Below are 23,034 nucleotides of genomic sequence, written 5' to 3'. Positions count from 1 at the left end.
TCTCACAGTTTCACACTCGCCAGTACGTCATCTACTACCTTCCAAACAAGCTCTCCTGCATGCCTTGCGAAACTAGCACTTGTAGAAGATAGGATACTGCCAAGACACGGTTTACCGCAGCCTGAAGAGGATTGTTCTTAAATGAGGTTCGAGTTTCGGTCGAGCACACAGTATTAATCTTCTAGGAACCTTTAAAATAAGCTGCAGTTCTCTGTAATCAGAGTCCGTGTCTAAACCACAACCGTTTGAGCAGAATAGAACAGCAACCAGTGACTGCCACTCAACTTATCAGTGGTTTCGTAGTCCACGGCCAGTCTGCAGATTTAAACATATTGCCGCTTGAAACTTCCTGGCAGATTAAAACTGTGTGCCGGACCGAGACTCGAACTCGGGACCTTTGCCTTTTGCGGGCAAGTGCTCTACCATCTGACCTACCCAAGCACGACTCACGCCCCGTCCTCACAGCTTTAATTCCGCCAGTACCTCGTCTCCTACCTTCCAGGCAAAGGTCCCGAGTTCGAGTCTCGGTCCGACACACATTTTTAATGTGCCAGGAAGTTTCATATCAGCGCACACTCCGCTGTAGAGTTAAAATTTCATTATAGATATTGCCGCTTGTCAGTGTATTAAATTCACCGCAACTGCCCGGAAGTTGTGTATCATGAACTTAAAATCGTACGGTTGGGCAGTTCGAAATTCGTCTCTTCTCTACATCTACATCTACATCCGTACTCCGCAAGCCACCTGACGGTGTGTGGCGGAGGGTACCCTGAGTACCTCTATCGGTTCTCCCTTCTATTCCAGTCTCGTATTGTACGTGGAAAGAAGGATTGTCGGTATGCTTCTGTGTGGGCTCTAATCTCTCTGATTTTATCCTCATGGTCTCTTCGCGAGATATACGTAGGAGGGAGCAATATACTGCTTGACTCTTCGGTGAAGGTATGTTCTCGAAACTTCAACAAAAGCCCATACCGAGCTACTGAGCGTCTCTCCTGCAGAGTCTTCCACTGGAGTTTATCTATCATCTCCGTAACGCTTTCGCAATTACTAAATGATCCTGTAACGAAGCGCGCTGCTCTCCGTTGGATCTTCTCTATCTCTTCTATCAACCCTACCTGGTGCGGATCCCACACTGCTGAGCAGTATTCAAGCATTGGGCGAACAAGCGTACTGTAACCTACTTCCTTTGTTGTCGGATTGCATTTCCTTAGGATTCTTCCAATGAATCTCAGTCTGGCATCTGCTTTACCGACGATCAACTTTATATGATCATTCCATTTTAAATCACTCCTAATGCGTACTCCCAGATAATTTATGGAATTAACTGCTTCCAGTTGCTGACCTGCTATTTTGTAGCTAAATGATAAGGGACCTATCTTTCTATGTATTCGCATCACATTACACTTCGCTACATTGAGATTCAATTGCCATTCCGTGCACCATGCGTCAATTCGCTGCAGATCCTCCTGCATTTCAGTACAATTTTCCATTGTTGCAACCTCTCGATACACCACAGCATCATCTGCAAAAAGCCTCAGTGAACTTCCGATGTCATCCACCAGGTCATTTATGTATATTGTGAATAGCAACGGTCCTATGACACTCCCCTGCGGCACACCTGAAATCACTCTTACTTCGGAAGACTTCTCTCCATTGAGAATGACGTGCTGCGTTCTGTTATCTAGGAACTCCTCAATCCAATCACACAATTGATCTGATAGTCCGTATGCTCTTACTTTGTTCATTAAACGACTATGGGGAACTGTGTCAAACGCCTTGCGGAAGTCAAGAAACACGGCATCTACCTGTGAACCCGTGTCTAAGGCCCTCTGAGTCTCGTGGACGAATAGCGCGAGCTGGGTTTCACACGATCGTCTTTTTCGAAACCCATGCTGATTCCTACAGAGTAGATTTCTAGTCTCCAGAAAAGACATTATACTCGAACATAATACGTGTTCCAAAATTCTACAACTGATCGACGTTAGAGATATAGGTCTATAGTTCTGCACATCTGTTCGACGTCCCTTCTTGAGAACGGGGATGACCTGTGCCCTTTTCCAATCCTTTGGAACGCTTCGCTCTTCTAGAGACCTACGGTACACCGCTGCAAGAAGGGGGGCAAGTTCCTTCGCGTACTCTGTGTAAAATCGAACTGGTATCCCATCAGGACCAGCGGCCTTTCCTCTTTTGAGCGATTTTAATTGTTTCTCTATCCCTCTGTCGTCTACTTCGATATCTACCACTTTGTCAACTGTGCGACAATCTAGAGAAGGAAGCACAGTGCAGTCTTCCTCTGTGAAACAGCTTTGGAAGAAGACATTTAGTAATTCGGCCTTTAGTCTGTCATCCCCTGTTTCAGTACCATTTTGGTCACAGAGTGTCTGGACATTTTGTTTTGATCCACCTACCGCTTTGACATAGGACCAAAATTTCTTAGGATTTTCTGCCAAGTCAGTACATAGAACGTTACTTTCGAATTCATTGAAAGCCTCTCGCATAGCCCTCCTCACACTACATTTCGCTTCGCGTAATTTTTGTTTGTCTGCAAGGCTTTGGCTATGTTTATGTTTGCTGTGAAGTTCCCTTTGCTTCCGCAGCAGTTTTCTAACTCGGTTGTTGTACCACGGTGGCTCTTTTCCATCTCTTACGATCTTGCTTGGCACATACTCATCTAACGCATATTGTACCATGGTTTTGAACTTTGTCCACTGATCCTCAACACTATCTGCACTTGAGACAAAACTTTTGTGTTGAGCCGTCAGGTACTCTGTAATCTGCTTTTTGTCACTTTTGCTAAACAGAAAAATCTTCCTACCTTTTTTAATATTTCTATTTACGGCTGAAATCATCGACGCAGTAACCGCTTTATGATCGCTGATTCCCTGTTCTGCATTAACTGATTCAAATAGTTCGGGTCTGTTTGTCACCAGAAGGTCTAATATATTATCGCCACGAGTCGGTTTTCTGTTTAACTGCTCAAGGTAGTTTTCAGATAAAGCACTTAAAAATATTTCACTGGATTCTTTGTCCCTGCCACCCGTTATGAACGTTTGAGTCTCCCAGTCTATATCCGGCAAATTAAAATCTCCACCCAGAACTATAACATGGTGGGGAAATCTACTCGAAATATTTTCCAAATTATTCTTCAGGTGCTGAGCCACCACAGCTGCTGAGCCCGGGGGCCTATAGAGACATCCAATTACCATGTCTGAGCCTGCTTTAACCGTGACCTTCACCCAAATCATTTCACAATTCGAATCTCCGTCAATTTCCTTCGATACTATTGCACTTCTTATCGCTATAAACACGCCTCCCCCTTCACTGTCCAGCCTATCTCTGCGGTATACATTCCAATCAGAGTTTAGGATTTCATTACTGTTTACGTCTGGTTTCAGCCAACTTTCTGTTCCTAGTACTATATGGGCGTTGTGACCGTTTATTAATGAGAGCAGTTCTGGGACCTTTCTATAGACGCTTCTGCAGTTTACTATTAGCACATTAATATTGTTATTCCTTGTTGCATTTTGCCTACTCCTGCCTTGCCGCGTCTCAGGAGGCGTCTTGTCGGGCCTAGGGAGGGTATTCTCTAACCTAAAAAAACCCCATGTGCACTCCACACGTACTCCGCTACCCTCGTAGCCGCTTCCGGCGTGTAGTGCACGCCTGACCTATTCAGGGGGACCCTACATTTCTCCACCCGATAGCGGAGGTCGAGAAATTTGCACCCCAGCTCTCCGCAGAATCGTCTGAGCCTCTGGTTTAAGCCTTCCACTCGGCTCCAAACCAGAGGACCGCGATCGGTTCTCGGAACGATACTACAAATAGTTAGCTCTGATTCCACCCCGCGAGCGAGGCTTTCCACCTTCACCAACTCCGCCAACCGCCTGTACGAACTGAGGATGACCTCTGAACCCAGACGGCAAGAGTCATTGGTGCCGACATGAGCAACAATTTGCAGTCGGGTGCACCCAGTGCACCCCTTTGACGTAAGATGTGCACTAGTAAGCCATCAACCAACAATATATCTTGCAACACGAGGAAGAAAATTTAATCTTTCCCGAGTAAGAAGGAAAGCGATGGAATTATTTCGAATGGAAGGCCGCTGTCTCACAACTAGAGCTTCTGTAGTTGCCGATCAGAAACAGATAAACTCGTGCTTGAGTTGTTAAATTTACACTGCCTGAAGATGCAACGTAGCCTCCGAAACGTCATGGTAACAAAAAGCAGTATGACAATGAGATGACAAGATTTTTTTAAAAAGCCTTCCACCTGAAGCTACGCATAAGAAATTGCTATGTTTAATTAACAAGCACTTCTAACTACGTAGTTTAAATTCTGCTTAGCGATCGCTGTAGTGTACCTGCAATAATCTTCTTCTAGAGAAATGAGTGAAGAAGACATATCAAATTGGTAATTTCTAAATATCAAAATGCAGTATAAGCTTCAACAGCGATGTATTAACTATGGAACACTGAAAGGAGAAGAATGTTAGGTTGCTACTAAACAATCGTAAAGTTTACTACTCCACATTTTATTGAGAGTAAGTATAATTTGTAGGCTACACATTATTAATTACAATTATTTGTCGCCAGTGGTATGCTACATACGAAATTAAGTAGGTAATGTACTGTTTTATACCTTGCTGCAATCGTAAATTTTATGAGGGTTTTGTAATTACTGTTAAAGTAAAACAAGGGAAACATTCAACATATAAGAATATCACATAATTTATAAACGAATAAGAGTACCTAATGTAATCGCATTACAACACATTTTCTTTAGTACTACCCAGAAATATTTCTGAAATTGAAGTAACGGTATTCATAAACACAGTTTTCAGCAGTTCCTTACCGAGTATACAACGGTTTTAAATCGCGCACTTTAACACTTTTTCAGGCCATCATATCAGCAGGCAATCCCTAAAATGGAAACAACAGTTTCATATTACTTAATCTGGCATCGTAATTTACTCTGTTGTACTCGACCTTTTGTAGGTTCTACGCAATTTTCTGTAAGTACTAGATTGCGCCTTCCGTGACATGAAGCAGCATCGCAAGGAACCACCTGTTTGAGCGGTCGCCACATGATTCGTATGGAATGTGTGAATGAATGCATTTCACATTTCCTTTCTCGGCTTTATTGGAAGTAGCTAACAGGAAATGGTGCTCGACACACCTATTATCTACTTGTCACGAGGATGCAACCATAATGCTCACAATTCCTCCTGTATTAATTGAAGTGGAGAAAGGAGCTGTTTCTGTTTCGCTGTTTACAGTTAACAGACGGAGTCACTGTTCGATATGGGTTGTTTCCAACTTGCGAGGTAGTCAAACTAGATCGAGAAAAACACTTTGCTTTATGTTCAACAGGAAACACCGATCAATTATATTTATTAAATCAGGGTCTCGTATTTTTGTTTGAGAGAGATAGCATAAGAATAAAATTGAATATTATAGGAGAAAGTTGAAGAATGCTCAGAATCAGATACAATCTCGAATTCCAGTTAAATAATTCCAGATTTTTATACTTTGGGACGCAAGAAAAAAGAACAGGCTATAGCTTTATGCAGGCAAAAACTGAAATACATAAACAGAAACAAACGCGATCTGAAGTTTACAATAAAACATAGGTTACCTTGCATGTAACACTGAAATCGAGGGATGCCTAGCAAGTGCCAACACTGGTGAAGCGCATCGACGAACCTTATGGTTGATAACCAAAACAACATTTACCATATGCTACGTTTTCGACAAATTATATCGTACTGAAGCAACATTTTGCGAACTATGTTTTTAAGGGGATAGGATGATCCCAATTGTTTTGTAGGGTATCCAGTAGGGTTGCTAATGGACTTACTGTTTTCTCGAGAATCCACGAGGCGGGGAAGATGAGCGGTATGTAGAGCACCTCGTACAGCATCGCGGTCCAGTTGACGGCGTTGCTGTCGACGCGGTAGTACTCGGTGACGATGTTGGTGATGACGGAGTACTGGATCCACTGGATGGAGTTGGACAGCGAGCAGAGCACGAAGATGGCCAGCATGAGCCAGCGGCGCGCGTACAGCCGGCAGGCGGGCGGCGCCGCCGCCCCCGCGTCGGGCAGCGCCGGCGTAGCTGCGGGCGCCTCCATCGCCGGCAGCCGACTGACCGGCCGGCCCGATGCCGACGCCACTGAGCTCGAAACGACCGCCTCGCGCGTGCGCAGTCGCCTGTTTACGTAGCGCGCGCTTCTCTGCGCACCGCTCCCACGCTGTAGCTCCGCGTCTACGAGAACTGGTCCACACGCGTTATCAGCCTCAACACATTTGCCACAGTTATTCTCGCTCGATTACTGCTTCGCCAGCGCGGTGGGAAAGTTCGTTCGTCCCACTCAATGCGAATGAGTAAAGATCGATCACATGTTGCTAGCCGTCCGGAGTCTGGTTTGCTGCAGCTCTCCACTGTACTTTATCTTTCCTGTACAAGGTTCTTCATCCCTTTATAAATACCGATACATTGTATTGTATTGTATGGAACTTCTAACAGTACCACCACTTGCAAAGTAGGTTAGAAATCAGATTAATAATGTTGCTCATGCGGCATATGTTCGTTTTATCGGGCAACAAGAAAGTTATTGACTGTGAATGGTACCGTCAGAATGGAAATAATGAAGTCACTGTAAAAAAAAAGTCATTAATTTTGGCCCTTATCTTGAATGGATTCCCACGTAGATTTCGTCGAAGTTGTTATGGCTCATCTTGTTGATTCTAGGGTGATTCCACTTTGACTGCTGGAAGGTCCAGATCTGTATTTTACCAATATTTGAAGACCTAACAAATGCGTTTTTCAGGAAATTGTTAATGATCAAACAATCCTAGATCAGAACAATGGTATGGTAGAAATAATTTTTGACTTGGTGTTCACGATCCACATTTTTATTAAACTTCTTGTAAATTGATATATACTTCTTCTTAATTGTCACATAATCAAGAAAACAGTTTTGTATCAATTTTCATATATTTAATTTCCACTTTAACCAAACCCAAGACTTGACTGTTCTTTTACAAAGGGAAATAGCAACTTAACTTCTGCAAAGCGATATAAAGACTGCTCTGTGCGCATTCGCGCCAAAACGGTTACAAGTAAGTCAAAGATTATGACAGTCTCACAGAAATGGGTACACACAAGAACAATATCACTGTAATATATCGATACATCGGAGCACCTATACATTAATAAAACCAAATGTTAATATTGTCACAAAAATATGTCTGTACTTCGCAGAAAAGTAGTACGATATTACTGGTATCGAGAACTGGGGTTGGAGTGCTGTAATGGTCCCGTAAATAAAGAACCATTACAAACTGGGGACCTAGAAACGATGGAGAGGCTTCGTCCTCGCCGTAGCCCGCAGTGGTACACAACATCACAACAGGCTACAGTAGTCCACTCATCCCACCTCTGACCCTCACCGAATCCAGAGTTATAATACTGATAGCCGGCCGGTGTGGCCGTGCGGTTCTAGGCGCTACAGTCTGGAACAGCGCGACCGCTACGGTCTCAGGTTCGAATCCTGCCTCGTGCATGGTTGTGTGTGATGTTCTTAGGTTAGTTAGATTTAAGTAGTTCTAAGTTCTAGGGGACTGATGACCTCAGAAGTTAAGTCCCATAGTGCTCAGAGCCATTTTATAATACTGATACCTATACACGTTTGAAACTGCGTACTGCAATTAACTTTGATCTTCCTCCTCTACAGTTTTTACCGTCTCAGACTTCCATTTCTGAACTGACGATTCTTTGTGGCCTCAGGATGTGCCCTATCTGCCAATCACCTCTTTTAGTCAAGCAAACTTCCACATGTCGTCACCCAGGTGTCTATAACATGTACTCGTACATCCGTTATTCCCGTATAAAGAAGACATTTTACTTGAAAGTCTCTTACCCGTATCGGTGGATATATACGATACTCCAGTGCCTGTGTTATTTCAAATTACGATGCACTGTTCCTTGGGACACACACACGTAGGGAAGTTTGGGTCTGGCCGTGAGTCCTGTTCGGATAGCCTAATGGAAAGGCGGCCGCTCGCGATAAACGGGAAATCCTGGCTCGATTTCCTGTCGCACATTCATGTCCGAAGGAACATTGCTTCGTAATTCGGAATATCACAGGCACTCCAATTTCGTATTATCTTCTTAAGTAATTTTTGAGAAATTTTTCTGTAGAGAAAACCATCGGTCTAGCTAAAATACTTTAAAATGGATTGAAAACAATCTTGACCGCAATAAAATATTTATTTGCTATGGTAACCGGTTTCGTTCAGAATGTGCCATCTTCAGAACAATTATCACACGTTGACAGGCAATGGGTGTGAACGGAGCAGGTGTTGTCGCTCAATGAACGCCAACTGCTCAAACAATTTTATTGCTATCAAGACTGTTTTTAATCCATTTGAAAATATTCACTTCTTGACTGAACTAGTTATCGTTCAAGATTCAGTTATATACAAGGCTACACTCACAAATACCTTCAGAAAAGATTTCTTAACACTTTATATTAAATGCTAACAAACTACCGCTTTCTCAGAAATGCTTTCCCCGCCGTGGTCAATCGGCGATTTATGTCGTTTCTATTTCGGCTGTCATCTTTTACCTTGCTGCGGAAATGGCGAGACTCTCATTTTCCACACTGATTTCTTCATAATGGACATTGACATCACGCTATTAGCCATGTTCTAATTTGTTTATCTCATCTTCTAACCCCCCTTCTCAACATACTTTGTATTCCGTTCAACCACTACTCCAAGTCCTTTGCTGTCTCTGGCAGAATTACCGTACATCAACATCTACATAGTTACTCCGCCAGCCCCCGTTAGGTACGTGGCGGAGGATACCCTGTACCACTACTAAGCATTTCCTTTCCTGTCTACACGCCTCCTTACAAGCCCCAGTCTCTCTAATCAAATTTTCATCGTCCTTACACGAAATGTATGTTGGCGTCATTAGAATCGTTCTGCAGTCAAGTCAAATGCCGGTTCTCTAAATTCTCTGAATACTGCTCGTCGAAAAGAACGTCGGCTTTCCTCCAGGGATTTCCATTTGAAGTCCTGAAGCATCGCCGTAACACTTGTACGTTGATCGAACCTACCGGTACCAAATCTAGCAGGCCGCCTTTTTAATTTCTTCGATGTTTTCCTTCAATCTGTTCTGGTGGGGATTCCAGCCACTAGAGCAGCACCCAAGAATGGGTCGCACTTGGCTTCCAGCCTATATGCGGTCTCCTGTACAGATGAAAAACACTTTCCTAAAACTCTTCCATGAGCTCAAGTCGACGAATCGCCTTCCCCACTACAACCTTTGCACGCTCGTTCCATTTCATACTGCTATGCAGCGTTAAGCCTACGTATTTAACCTATCTGGACTGTGTCAAGTAGCACTCTACTAACGCCGTATTAGGACATCACGAGTTTTACCTACTCGTCTGCGTAACTTACATTCCACTACATTTAGAGCTAGCTGCGATTAATTACACCAACCATAAATTTTATTTACGTTATTCTCCTACAGTCAGTCAACAACTAGAGGTTCCCGTACACAACAGCAGATTGTTACTTACCTGGTCCGTCAGATCGTTTATGTACATATAGAGTAACAGCGGTTCTATCACTCTCCCCGGGGCACTCCTAACGATGCCCTTGCACTGGTGAACACTGGCCGTCGAGGACAACATACTGGCTTCTGTTACTTAACAAGTCTTCTAGTAACTCACATATCTGGGAACCTCCTCCGTATGCTTGTACCTCCGTTAAAAATCGAAAATGTGCCATCGTGTCAAATGCTTCACGCAACTCTCCTGGTTCGCAGGATAAAAGGGCAAGCTGAGTTTCGTACGAGAGATGTTTTCTAATACGCCGCTGATATGTGGACAGAAGCTTTTCCCTCTCCAGGACTTTTTTTGAATATCTGAGAAAACTTTCAAGGATTCTGCAGGGAACTGTCGTTAAAGCATACTGATCTGTAATTTTGCTGGTCCACTCTTTTACATCTCTTATACAAAGTGTCCCATTTATCTTGACCACCCTAATAACTGTTTGTCCAGATACACTGGTGCACTTGTTGAATAAAAGAATTATATACTGCTTACAGTGTTGCCTGCTGAAGAGAATTACGAGCAAGCACGATACGTTCCTGCATTTCCTCTTTAGTTGTTAGAATACGTCTTTAATGCATCCCCAAAGAAAAAAGTCCAGAAGATTTAAATCAAGAGACCTAGCAGGGCAAGTAACTGTTCCTCCTCTTCCAATCCATCTGGTAGGCTACTTTCGGTTCAGAACACGACCTGCACGCAAGGCTTTATGTGCTGGACATCCATCGTGTTGATACTACATGCACTCTGGTTCTTAGTGGCACTTCATCCAGAAGAGGAAGAAGAATTTGTCTGAGGAAGTTGGCATACGCTGTGTCGCTTAGACTACCATTGATGAAATAAGGGCCAATAATTGTAGTACCAAACATCCCATACCAACGTTAACTCTCCGTTGACGCTGATATTCCACCTGTCATGTTCCATCGTGGGTTGTCGCTGGACCAATAACGCAAGTTCCTTGTATATACCTGTCCTTTGTTTGAGAAGAAACGTTCATCGGTAAATACACTCCTGGAAATTGAAATAAGAACACCGTGAATTCATTGTCCCAGGAAGGGGAAACTTTATTGACACATTCCTGGGGTCAGATACATCACATGATCACACTGACAGAACCACAGGCACATAGACACAGGCAACAGAGCATGCACAATGTCGGCACTAGTACAGTGTATATCCACCTTTTTCAGCAATGCAGGCTGCTATTCTCCCATGGAGACGATCTTAGAGATGCTGGATGTAGTCCTGTGGAAAGGCTTGCCATGCCATTTCCATCTGGCGCCTCAGTTGGACCAGCGTTCGTGCTGGACGTGCAGACCGCGTGAGACGACGCTTCATCCAGTCCCAAACATGCTCAATGGGGGACTGATCCGGAGATCTTGCTGGACAGGGTAGTTGACTTACACCTTCTAGAGCACGTTGGGTGGCACGGGATACAGGGGGACGTGCATTGTCCTGTTGGAACAGCAAGTTCCCTTGCCGGTCTAGGAATGGTAGAACGATGGGTTCGATGACGGTTTGGATGTACCGTGCACTATTCAGTGTCCCCTCGACGATCACCAGAGGTGTACGGCCAGTGTAGGAGATCGCTCCCCACACCATGATGCCGGGTGTTGGCCCTGTGTGCCTCGGTCGTACGCAGTCCTGATTGTGGCGCTCACCTGCACGGCGCCAAACACGCATACGACCATCATTGGCACCAAGGCAGAAGCGACTCTCGTCACTGAAGACGACACGTCCCTCCATTCACGCCTGTCGCGACACCACTGGAGGCGGGCTGCACGATGTTGGGGCGTGACCGGAAGACGGCCTTACGGTGTGCGGGACCGTTGCCCAGCTTCATGGAGACGGTTGCAAATGGTCCTCACCGATACCCCAGGAGCAACAGTGTCCCTAATTTGCTGGGAAGTGGCGGTGCGGTCCCCTACGGCACTGCGTAGGATCCTACGGTCTTGACGTGCATCCGTGCGTCGTTGCGGTCCGGTCCCAGGTCGACGGGCACGTACACCTTCCGCCGACCACTGGCGACAACATCGATGTACTGTGGAGACCTCACGCCCCACGTGTTGAGCAATTCGGCGGTAAGTCCACCCGGCCTCCCGCATGACCACTATACGCCCTCGCTCAAAGTCCGTCAACTGCACATACGGTTCACGTCCACGCTGTCGCGGCATGCTACCAGTGTTAAAGACTGCGTTGGAGCTTCGTATGCCACGGAAAACTGGCTGACACTGACGGCGGCGGTGCACAAATGCTGCGCAGCTAGCGCCATTCGACGGCCAACACCGCGGTTCCTGGTGTGTCCTCTGTGCCGTGCGTGTGATCATTGCTTGTACAGCCCTCTCGCAGTGTCCGGAGCAAGTATGGTGGGTCTAACACACCGGTGTCAATGTGTTCTTTTTTCCATTTCCAGGAGTGTAGAACATTGTTGAAGTTCGGGTTGGCGATGATTTGCTGCTGTGCCCACTGACAGAACTGTACACGATTCTGGAAATCATTCGCATGCAAATCTTGATGTAGGTGTACATGTTAAGAATGGGACCGGTAACGTGCAAAAATACCATGTACACTGGCTTCAGGAATGCCAATCTCGTGTTCAAGCTGCCGTGTGCTCACTTGTGGAGTCATAGCAATGGCAGCGAGGACAGTAACTTCGGCAGCTTCGTCTGTGCGAGTGCTACGACGATTGTGTTGCCATGGGTTGAAGCTTCCCGTTTCGTGAAGCGTCACAAGAAGACGAGAAAACATCCGTCGGGAAGATGGGTTCTTGTAAGGATATCGCTCTGTGTACAGTTCCGCTTCCTGCGCAGCATTTCGCCTACCTTCAACAACAACAATAAAAGAAACGTTATGTCGATGCAGTTTGTAGGGAGGACAGCCTTTACTGTATGCCTACTGTACACAACAGCATTTAAAAGGGCTAAACTACTGTATTAAATGTACCCATACATAAGAAAATAGTATTGCAATTACTGTTCTGCTAGCTTACATTCCCCATAGATGAGTAGCACTTCCACCTTCTCTTCGTTGTTGTACATTCTTCTCACACAACTCTTCAACTGGTGATGGTTGACGGAATGACGGGTGTGCATTCTACTTGTGTTTGCGTTTGTCCTCTGTCAACGTCAGCACTTGGATGTGTTCCATTACCCCGAGTACTGGGAGCGTCAACGTCAGTGTTGTGTTATGCAATTAATAACGTTGTGTTTCAGTCAATGGTACACTGTGACACATTTTTGAATAGGTCTTTAGGAGAGGAAATCAATTACCGAATAAAAAATACAGGGTGCCATTTCAAAAAGTCATACCGCTGTTCATATCTTTGTAAAAAAAAAAAAGAAAGAAAGCTACAACGAAGGCAATCAGCATGAAAGCATGATTGATGTTCCCCTGACGGCTAAAGAACATTTTCTTGAAACATTTTGTAACTTGCATATGGACAAACAGTTATCTAGGGTGGTCAAGGTAAGTGTGACACCCTGTATATATGAGTCACCTGCGGTTTTATTTATTTATTTATTACAGTCGCTTGGGACTTTGAGTTGCACGAGAAATTCGCAACAAAATCAAGTTAAGTAAGGGGCTGCTGAGTAATCTTTGTAAAACCGAACTGCGATTCCATCAGGACGTGGTGACTTATTTGCTTTCAACTATTTCAGATGTTTCTCTGCACCAGCGATGCTTGTTACTATGTCCTTCACAGTAATAACTTTTCAAAATGGTTCAAATGGCTCTGAGCACTATGGGACTTAACATCTGTGGTCATCAGTCCCCTAGAACTTAGAACTACTTAAACCTAACTAACCTAAGGACATCACACACATCCATGCCCGAGGCAGGATTCGAACCTGCGACCGTAGCAGTCACGCGGTTCCGGACTGAGCGCCTTAACCGCGAGACCACCGCAGCCGGCAATAACTTTTCAACTGGGAGTGCAACAGCCTTTGCTTCCTGAGCTTTTTTCGAATTTCTTTGTTAAGCCACGATGAGGCTTTTCCTTCCTTAATCCACTTATTCGGTACATACTTCTTCAGAGTATGATTTACAATGCGTTAAACCATGACAACAGTTCCTTTACGTCCATCGTACTGGAACTAAATGATGTCAGGTCATTGTCTATGTAGGATTTTAACTATCTATCTGCTCTTACTAGCGGAAATACTGTCCCAGACTTCTTGATTGATTTATTAACTTTATTAACCAAACTGTTATAATGACGTCATGGTCACTAATCGCTGCATCTATACTGACGCCGTCGGTTAGATCAGGCATGTTTGTAGGTATGCGATCTTAATTATTTCCATAGCGTGTGGGCTGTCGAACTGTCTGCTCAAGACAGTTTTCGGAAAACGTATTCAAAAGAAGTTTGCAAGACTGTCTGTCTGTACCCCCTGCAATGAATCGATAGTCGTCCATATTCCCGTATTCGGTAGGTTAAAGTCGCCTCCAACTAATAATGAATGGCCTGGCTATTTCTGCACTACTTACCATAGACTTTCTGTCAATGACTTTAAACCTTCACAACCGACTCGGGTGACCGGTAAAAACATCTGACAGTTAATTTGATTTCATCTATACCTGTTATACTCCACCAGATAACTTCACTGTCAGATTCATATTCGACCTAAGCAGAGACAATATTTTTGTCAACTGCAATTAACACACCCATGGCGTCTCATTTGTCTTTACGGTGTACGATCAATGAATCGCTAAATATCTTGGAGCTTTGTTCTTAGGGTTTCAACCATCTCTCGGACTCGAGAATAATTTGAGTGCAAGAAGCTTCGTGGTGGGCAGTTAATTCGGGAATTTTGCATCATAAATCTAAGTTTTTATTTCTTCTCCCTGAACTTTAATTCCTATTCCAAATTTTTCCTTAGTTTCCTTTACTGTTTGTTCAATGTACAGCTGGAAAAGCTTCGAGAATGACTACAACACTGTCTCACTCCCTTTTCTATCTCTGATTCTCTTTCACGTCATTCGACTTTTATAACTTCAGTCTGGTTTCTGTAAAAGTTGTAAATAGCATTTAGCTCCTTCTATTTTATCCTCGCCTCCTTCAGAATTTTAAAGGAGTGTATTCCAATTCATAGTGTCAAAAGCTTTCTCTAAATCCACAGTTTCCAAAACGTAAGTTTGTCTTTCTTTACCATATCTTTTAAATAGGTCGTAGGGTCAGAACGCGTCTCACATTACATCACGAAAACCGTGGCCGAAAGAAAAAAGGTAGACGCAGTACTCTTAACTTCCAAAAACCATTTGTCTCAGTGCCACAGCAGTGTTTACTAACAAAATAATGATTGAATCTTAGATCAGCTCACATAGAACCTCAGTCTCTATCCAAAATGTTTTGTGTACGTATAACAGTCCCTGTTGAGATGAAAGCTGAAGTTGCGTCATCCTATGGGACACCGTAATCAGTGATATCTTCAGAGAAAATGCCCGTTCTGTATTTCTTATGTTCCCGAGCAGTTATGTAATAGCTGGAGGAGGTTTTTGACGTTACATCTTCATAAATGGTGGAGGAGAGAAATCCTCTGCGAAACAGTAATAAAGTGTGTCCCTGGAAATGACCTACAACAAACGGTATGCCTCTCTACCCACAATGAAAAGTCAATGGACCTGTTCCCCGAAATTTCGGGAGAAGTGCTAGATGTCAGTCTTCCAAAATTTCACAGAATAATCTATGCGACGGGATAATTTTAAATACCACACTTATTGGCAACAGATAGATCCGATCTCTTAAGGGATATTTGTACAGATACTGGGATGTATTTTTAGGAACAATCGGCACCAGAGAACAAAGGAATAGAAAAGAAAACATAAAATGCTGGAAGGAGCAGAAAGCTGTAGTTAGAAACTGTCTCTGTCAGAGAATACGTAGGGAAATTCTAATTGATGTTCAAATAAATGGTCGTCCAAGCTCTAGGGTAATGTATACCCGGCAGATTAGATGTCAATGTTAGTTTAAAGGCAATATCAACAAGTATCTTAAGAAACAGTGCCTTCTGCACAAGATATACAAAACAACGCATGGACTCACGGAAATTCAGTTGTTAACTGAAATGCGAAAAGTGCTCCGTAATCTGAGACTTGCTGGGCAAGCTCGCATCCGAAAATCACCCTTCAGTGACGCAAATGTCCTTAACAGCACAACGTGGTGCCGAAGCCGTAAAACCAGAACTCTGGAGCAATGGAAGAGGACCATTTGGTCGGATGAGTCTCGCTGCACACTATTTCCAACTTCTGGTGTACGCCGTCCCAAGACTACGATGCAGACTGCTTCTCGTTGCCAAGAGTAAGACGTGGCGGAGTTTCGGCGATGCTTTGGGCAGCCATAACGCGGCATTCCATGGGCCCCTTGGTTACTCTGCAAGCTACTCTTACTGTCAAGGATTATGTGTCCGTCTTGGCTTACCATGTCCATCCCGTGCTTCGCTATTTCTTCCCCAATGGGGTTGCTGTGTTCCAAGCCGACAGATCCTCTGTTCACTCAGGAGTTCGTCCAGGAGTGGTTTTCCGAGCACCAGGATGAATTGCCGCATCTGCCCTGGCGACCACAGTCACCAGGTCTCAATATTATTGATCCTTCATGGCCTACTGCAGAGAGAAGGGTACGTGATAGCTATCCATCTCCATCATCGTTACCAGAACTTGCCACTACGTGGCAGGAAGAACGGTATAACATTTGTCTGAAAATCATAGAGGATAACGTGTTGTGTTCTTGGTGTTTTCATAGTGTTGTCCATCGACTAGCAGAACAGCACATGTTGGGATAGGAACTTACGACGGTTTTTATCTTACACATCTCATCATAACGTTTACCTGTGCACCAGTTGTTAGTTGCCATCTCATAGGGTATACTGTAGGCAGCTTTCCAGTCTAGCAAGTTGGCTCACTAGCTAGTTCATCACCGAGCATATGTTGAGTCAAGGCGCCAGTATCACGGAAACAAAAGGCATCTGGCGTTCTCAGTTTCAACAGGTGCATTTCAGTTAAGGCTACACTGCCATAATTTTCGATGAGAACACAGCCAGGCCTCTCCATTGCTGCCCTCTTTGGCAAGTGTTACTCTCGGTGCACTAGCATGCTCATGGGCAGGCGCAGATACTGTTCTGCGCATGAGCGAGTCGCTTGGGCCGGCCGGGGTGGCCGAACGGTTCTAGGTGCTTCAGTCAGGAACCGCGCGACCGCTACGGTCGCAGGTTCGATCCTGCCTCGGGCATGGATGTGTGTGATGTCCTTAGGTTAGTTAGGTTTAAGTAGTTCTAAGTTCTAGGGGACTGATGGCCTCAGCTGTTAAGTCCCATAGTGCTCAGAGCCATTTGAACCATTTGAGCAACTTGGCCATTCCAGCCCGCATGCACGCCGTGACCAACAGCAAGAGTGCACACGCATCAACTGTTTTCCTCACCCTGCCACCTGTGCCCGTGGGCATCATGCTGGCCCCGTGTGGGAACTCGAGTGAAACAGCCTGTCTTGCAGCGTAAAGGGTGCATGGATCAAGGTTACCTCATATCACGTTTTTTTTTTTGGGGGGGGGGGGGCTGTAGAACACTCCTCTCCTCCCAGTAACCTAAGCTTAACTCCGACGCTGCATAGCTACTTCTGTGAATGCAGTAACTACAGACATACTCGCAAAAGTGTGCGACGAGCTTGAAAATATTTGTATGTTTAGTTTCGGTCTGTTACGTTCTCCAGTCCCTGTCGGACGTCATCCCTGTGCACGTCAGATTACCACCAGTGGCCTACCTCTAAGGCGCGGCCACTCATCGAAGAAGGGATCCACGGCCTCCTACAGAGGGCTCTACAGACGGGGGAACTACTTTACCATGTCCTTCTAATATACTAGTCAAATGGGAGATGACATCATCTCACCTCGTGAGCCAATTAGAGAGCAGCAGTAGCCAGTCACGCAGAGCGAGTGTATATAAAAAAAAGTTCAAATGTGGGTTTTTAAATTGCATGCTCAGCTTGCTGTGCACATAGTTTTAGTTTTAAAAAATGTGTAAAATCTTATGGGACTTAACTGCTAAGGTCATCAGTCCCTAAGCTTACACACTACTTAACCTAAATTATCCTAAGGACAAACACACACACCCATGCCCGAGGGAGGACTCGAATCTCCGCCGGGACCAGCCACACAGTCCATGACTGCAGCGCCTTAGACCGCTCGGCTAATCCCGCTGGGCGAGTGTATCCTTCCACGTGCTATTTATTATAACCGGCCTCGCTGGGCCTACGGGGCAGTATTCAGTGGGTCTGCAGCCGGAGTTACATCGAGCGTCACTGCCGAGGTTCTTCCGGACGTCCGCTCGAAAGTTTGCGTGGTAGCTATGGACTTAACGTTGGACTCTCTCGGAGTATTTCCTCCCACCATTGTTGTACTTAGATGCTAAGGAACCTGTTACAAATTCGTTCACTGTGTTCCGTTCTTACGAGATTTGGTGCTCAAGTAAATGGTTCTTACACTTGGACTCTTTCTTGTGTAGTTGTTCCTGAGACGAAACTGCCGCAGTCGAAATGAGGTGATGTGTTACTGGTCAGATAGCTACGCCACAACGCGTTCACTGACCATCTTCACGATAGGAAAAATTAAGTCACAACATAGGAAGTCAAACATATCTTCACACACGAAAAATAAATTGAGCATAGTCAAAATATGTGAAATAATGATCATTTACTGACGAGCCAAAATATTATGATCACCAGCTTAATAGCATGTTTGCCTGTCTCTGGAACGAAATACATCACTGATTCTGAAGGACGTATGTGGCATTAGCTGTCTATGCACAGGTCACGTAATTCGCGTAAATAACAGGCCGCTGATTTGCGTACGCGGTGATGACTCCCGACAGCGACCCAGATGGGTTCCATAGGATTTACATCAGGCGAATTTGGTCGCCCAGACATCAGTGGTACTCAGACCCAGGAGCACGGTTCTGGCTCCGAGACACGGAAGATCACATCGCCGTCGAGGAAGACATCAAACATGAAAGGATGCAGATGGTTCGCAGCTGTCAGCGTGTCTTCGATTACTACCACAGGTCCTATGCAGGCGCAGGAGAATGTCTCCCATAGCATAAAACTGATCCCGCCAGCCTGCTTCCTTGGCGCGCTGCACGTTTCGAGCCACCGCTCACCTCGATGACGGCGTTTGTGAAGACGACCATCGACCTAGTGTACCAAAAATGTGATTCGGCCGAAGAGCCGACACGTTTCCGTCGATCGACGGTCGAATCCCCGTCGTCCCCGTGCTCACTGCAATCGTAATTGTCGATGTCGTTGGGTCAACAATGCTGTGGAGCTCCGTGGTCAACAATGTACGATGAACGGTGTGCACCGAAACACTTGTACATGCACCAGCATTGTGCTCTTCCCCGCAGAGAAGCCACACATCACCACCTATCCTACTTACAGAGCAGACAAGTCTCCGAACTCCACGTTCTGTGAAGAGTGGAGTCGTGGACGTCCAATCATTCAGCGTCTATCGGTAGTTCAACTGTCCCCTTTGTCGAAGTAGCTTATCTTAATGGATTTCCCCATTTGCAGCACATGTCTTCGCTAGGGTGATGACCCGTCCGTGTCTGCTTCGCTTTTACACTTTTGTTACGGCGTCACGTATTCACAACGCCACGAGCGGCATCCGACGTTGCGGTGGACAGTAGTCACAATGTTTTGGCTCATCGTCGTAAGTGCCCAGTACTAAAGCAAAGTGGCTCTATCTACGGCAAGTGATACTGCGGTAAGACCGAAACCTGTCGTAATAAATGAATGTGAGCAAGAAAGCATAATGTGTGCTGCATTTTTCAAGTAGATGTATTCTGTTAACTGTCGCCTGTTAAAAAAAAGAACTGTCTATGCATAGGATAAAATTTGGCAAGAGGTTTGGTCTTCATTCAAGAGGAAGATATAGTTTTGTTAGTCTTGTGAAATAGTATGAGTCTGCATCAAATGCCTTGCACTAACATAAACTTTCGAGGTTTATTTCAGTGAAGATTTGCAAACAGCGGTAACTGGAAAATAAAATTGCTTTTAATAGATTCAACTATTGTCACCTAAGTTAGTTATTCGGCACATATACAGTCTTCTTATTTATCGGTATACATGTTAGATGTTTTATTCATCGGTATACATTTTACATGGTCCATCGATGTGTACTTCTTTACTTTCAAAAATCGCTGTGTATCAGATATATCATAAGCAGATGCTGTTAATGATAAACTACACTACTTTCATCTCAAAGCAAAAAGTCTTTTCTTTCACACCAGCATGGCCAGAAAAAGGCTAGGTGACATGGAAACAAATCTGAATGCAGATAAGAGATTGACAGTCAGAAATGCCAAATAATGCCCTGGAAGGGGAAACACTAAAGTGTCTGCTAGATCATAATTTATGCACGCGCTTAATGATCCACTAAATACGGAATTTGAGTACTAGTACTGACGCACGACAGCGCCGGCTAAATAGAATAACCGACTGCAGTTCTTACAATGTCTACTTAGAAGGACTAGTCGATAACATTGGAACGATTGAGACTCTTGGAAATTTACTATATCTAAATGTGCCTCATATTCGTCAACAGATTATGAAAATAAATCAAAGACGAAAGAGTAAAATTAAAATTAAAACCTATTCTGTAGCAGCAGCATACAGTATTATTTCATCAAACCTAATCGGGAGAGCAAAGGCACAGTCAACGACGGGCCGAAATGAGGCAACACAGATGATGACGCGGACATACCACGCACTTCACGAACCTTGTGGAAGGATATACCCACCAGTGACATGATATGCTTTATTACACGATGTAGCCTTAGGCCATTTTCGAGTGTTACAAATGTCAAAAATCATCTGACTTAAGTAGAAGACAAGTCATAGTTAATTTTTTCGTTTTTTGTTATGTGGGTGGGAGACAGGAATGTCGGACTGGCAGCGGTAAAATCAACCCACTCTTGAGCCGGTAGACATTATTCACTAACTTAAATGCTAAACACAAAACAAGACGCACATTTACCATCAATTCAATATTTTTTAAAAATGATGATGTAGTGGGGAGAATGCAAGAAATGAAGTTGTCTTCGTGAATAGTTTAAAAACAGTGATACAGTGACAAAAATGTGGATGCACAGCACAGTTACGAACTCCTGAAAATCGCTGGAAGTACACTAAATACTTGAAAAACACTGAACACGAGAGATGAGGTAAGGATCATTAAAAGCGGTGGACTTTCACTGAAACTGGAAAAGGACCTGCTCTGACGTGGTTGACTGTTGATGAAAACGAAGATCGGTATAGAGAAGGATAGGAGAGTGGTGATGATGAAAATTAAGGACTGGCAGTGAAGACAGGGGCGACTGTGAAGGACAGGGAGAAAGAGGAGCTGGCATTGGAATCTGTAAATCTGAAAGGAAAAGTTGGTGGGGAGCGACAGGGAAGTGAAAAAGGAGGTCTGGCTTGGGGGGAGGACGAGGAGGGAGTCCACGGGGGGGGGGGTGTTGATTCGGGGGAAGCGACCAAACAGCGAGGTCATCGGTCCCATCGGATTAGGGAACAATGGGGAAGGAAGTCGGCCGTATCCTTTCAAAAGAACCATCCCGGAATTTGCCTGAAGCGGTTTAGGGAAATCACGGAAAACCTTAATCAGGATGGGCGGACGCGAGATTGAACCGTCGTCCTGAATGCGAGTCCAGTGTGCTAGCCACTGCGCCACCTCGCTCGGCAGGGTGGGGAGGGGAGGGGGGGGGGAGGATAAGATGGTGTGGACTCAGAATTGGTGGGATAGGTGTATTTTGAGGCGTATTTCGTGGTCCGGAGGAAGGGTGAAATTTCTTTGGAGAGGACGCGAACGGTGTGCAGGTGGAGGGTTGGTGGGATGTGTAGGCAGAGACACGACACCACACCAGGATTGGAAAGGAGAGGAGACACAATAACGTTGCTGGAGTGGAGTTTGCAGTTGGTGCAAGTTATTCGGAGGTGTTCAGAGTGAGTGAGGAGAGGTGGGAATTTGATGAGATTGCGAAGGATCCTTGTAGGGGAAGGTAAGCCGATGCGGGAAGCAATGCAGAAATCATTGCGTCCGAACGTCTGGAGGGGAATGTAGAACTTAGGTGGGGTACAGTAGCTACAATATGTATCTTCGGCTATACGAACCTGATGTTTCGTAAGTAAAAGTGAGAACATTTTTGTGACATGTTAATTAGCTTGCGACCTGCGTGACTTATTAACAGGATAAGGATGTGAAATAAAACGGATGGCCAAATCACAGCCTTACCCTGTCAATAAGTCACGCAAGTCGCCAGCCAATTAACGTGTCAGAAAAATGCTCTCACTTTAGCTTATAAAACATCATGTTTGTACAACCGAAGACAAATATACTTTTACGATGACTTGTGTTATACACAAGTCAAGTGACTTTTGCCATTTGTAATATTTGAAGATGGTCACAGGCTGAAAGCTGGATCGTGTAATAAAGTATGTCATACAGACAAACGGCGGTAATATCTTGCCGTAAGTTTCATATGACTGTGGCTCCATATGGAGGAAAAATCATTTTCTGGAAGGAATACAATCACTTGGCGTAACTGCTGAAATAAAATGCCTAGATTCGAAGTGTGTGACTTCCAGGCATCTTTGGGGGATTGGAACGCGTTTGTGCTGCTAGAATCTGAAACGTAGTTCCCACAAAACGCAAGTACATCGCTTCTCGCCTCGATGCAGCAGTAAGCGCGATGCCTAGCAGGTAAGCGTATCTTCCATTGTATCAGGAAAGCATTAGCAGTTCTGGTGCAACTACTAGGCCGGATGGGGGTTGCTAATTCATGGAAGATACTCCTCTCCCACCCCCCACGTACACACAAAACTGACCACCACCGCTACCATACAAAGGGGTGCAGCGGCACTGCAAACAGTTGCGGTTAAAAAACAATGTATGATGCAACGAACATAGTACGAGAAAATACCAATGCCTTAGTGCCTAATACCGAGGCGTAGAACAAAACAAACTTCTCAGTGTGCTTAAATACCGGCTTAATGGGGGGGGGGGGGGGGGGGCGCTGGCCAGGAGCCAGGAACTGCCTTGCTGATGCCTAGGGCAACGACTGAACAAACATCCTCCACAGTGCCCTAATAAAACAGCCAACTAGCGATACTGGTTTCTATTCCTCCTATGCTGAAAACGTCTTTCTGACCATACAAATCTACCAAGTATTTCTCCACATCCGACGTCGAATCCACAGAAAACTCTCGCTCATTCATCATCCCTAACTGAGGATGAGGTAACGAGGCGAATTGTTTACCCTAGTATCAAATCTCAACATTTGGAGCTCCTTATTGCCTCACGTGATTGCTACCCCTGTCCTGCATTATGTTTGGATTCACTCTGCTACCTTGTTATAATGTAACCGAAAACAT

At 44.9% G+C, this 23,034-nt stretch overlaps 1 protein-coding gene across 2 annotated transcripts in view; it reads right to left on the bottom strand.

The window, feature by feature from the left end:
* LOC126281398 (feline leukemia virus subgroup C receptor-related protein 2) overlaps nt 1-6,164 on the bottom strand; it is a 636,393-nt gene extending 630,229 nt beyond the window's left edge. The window contains exon 1 of one of the 2 annotated variants that reach the window (XR_007551260.1): nt 5,857-6,164. Coding sequence is in view for 1 of the 2 variants with exons in the window: in XM_049980331.1 (XP_049836288.1) it covers nt 5,857-6,129 (273 nt within the window). In the remaining variant the exon portion in view is untranslated. The remainder of the gene's footprint in view (nt 1-5,856) is intronic. The other variant, XM_049980331.1, reaches the window with a different exon arrangement.
* Between the last annotated feature and the right edge of the window lie 16,870 nt (nt 6,165-23,034).

Source organism: Schistocerca gregaria, chromosome 7, assembly GCF_023897955.1.
Source record: "Schistocerca gregaria isolate iqSchGreg1 chromosome 7, iqSchGreg1.2, whole genome shotgun sequence".
Classification (NCBI taxonomy): Eukaryota; Metazoa; Arthropoda; class Insecta; order Orthoptera; family Acrididae; genus Schistocerca; species Schistocerca gregaria.
The sequence above is the reverse complement of the archived record's forward strand: the minus strand, read 5'-3'. Positions and strand labels throughout refer to the sequence as shown.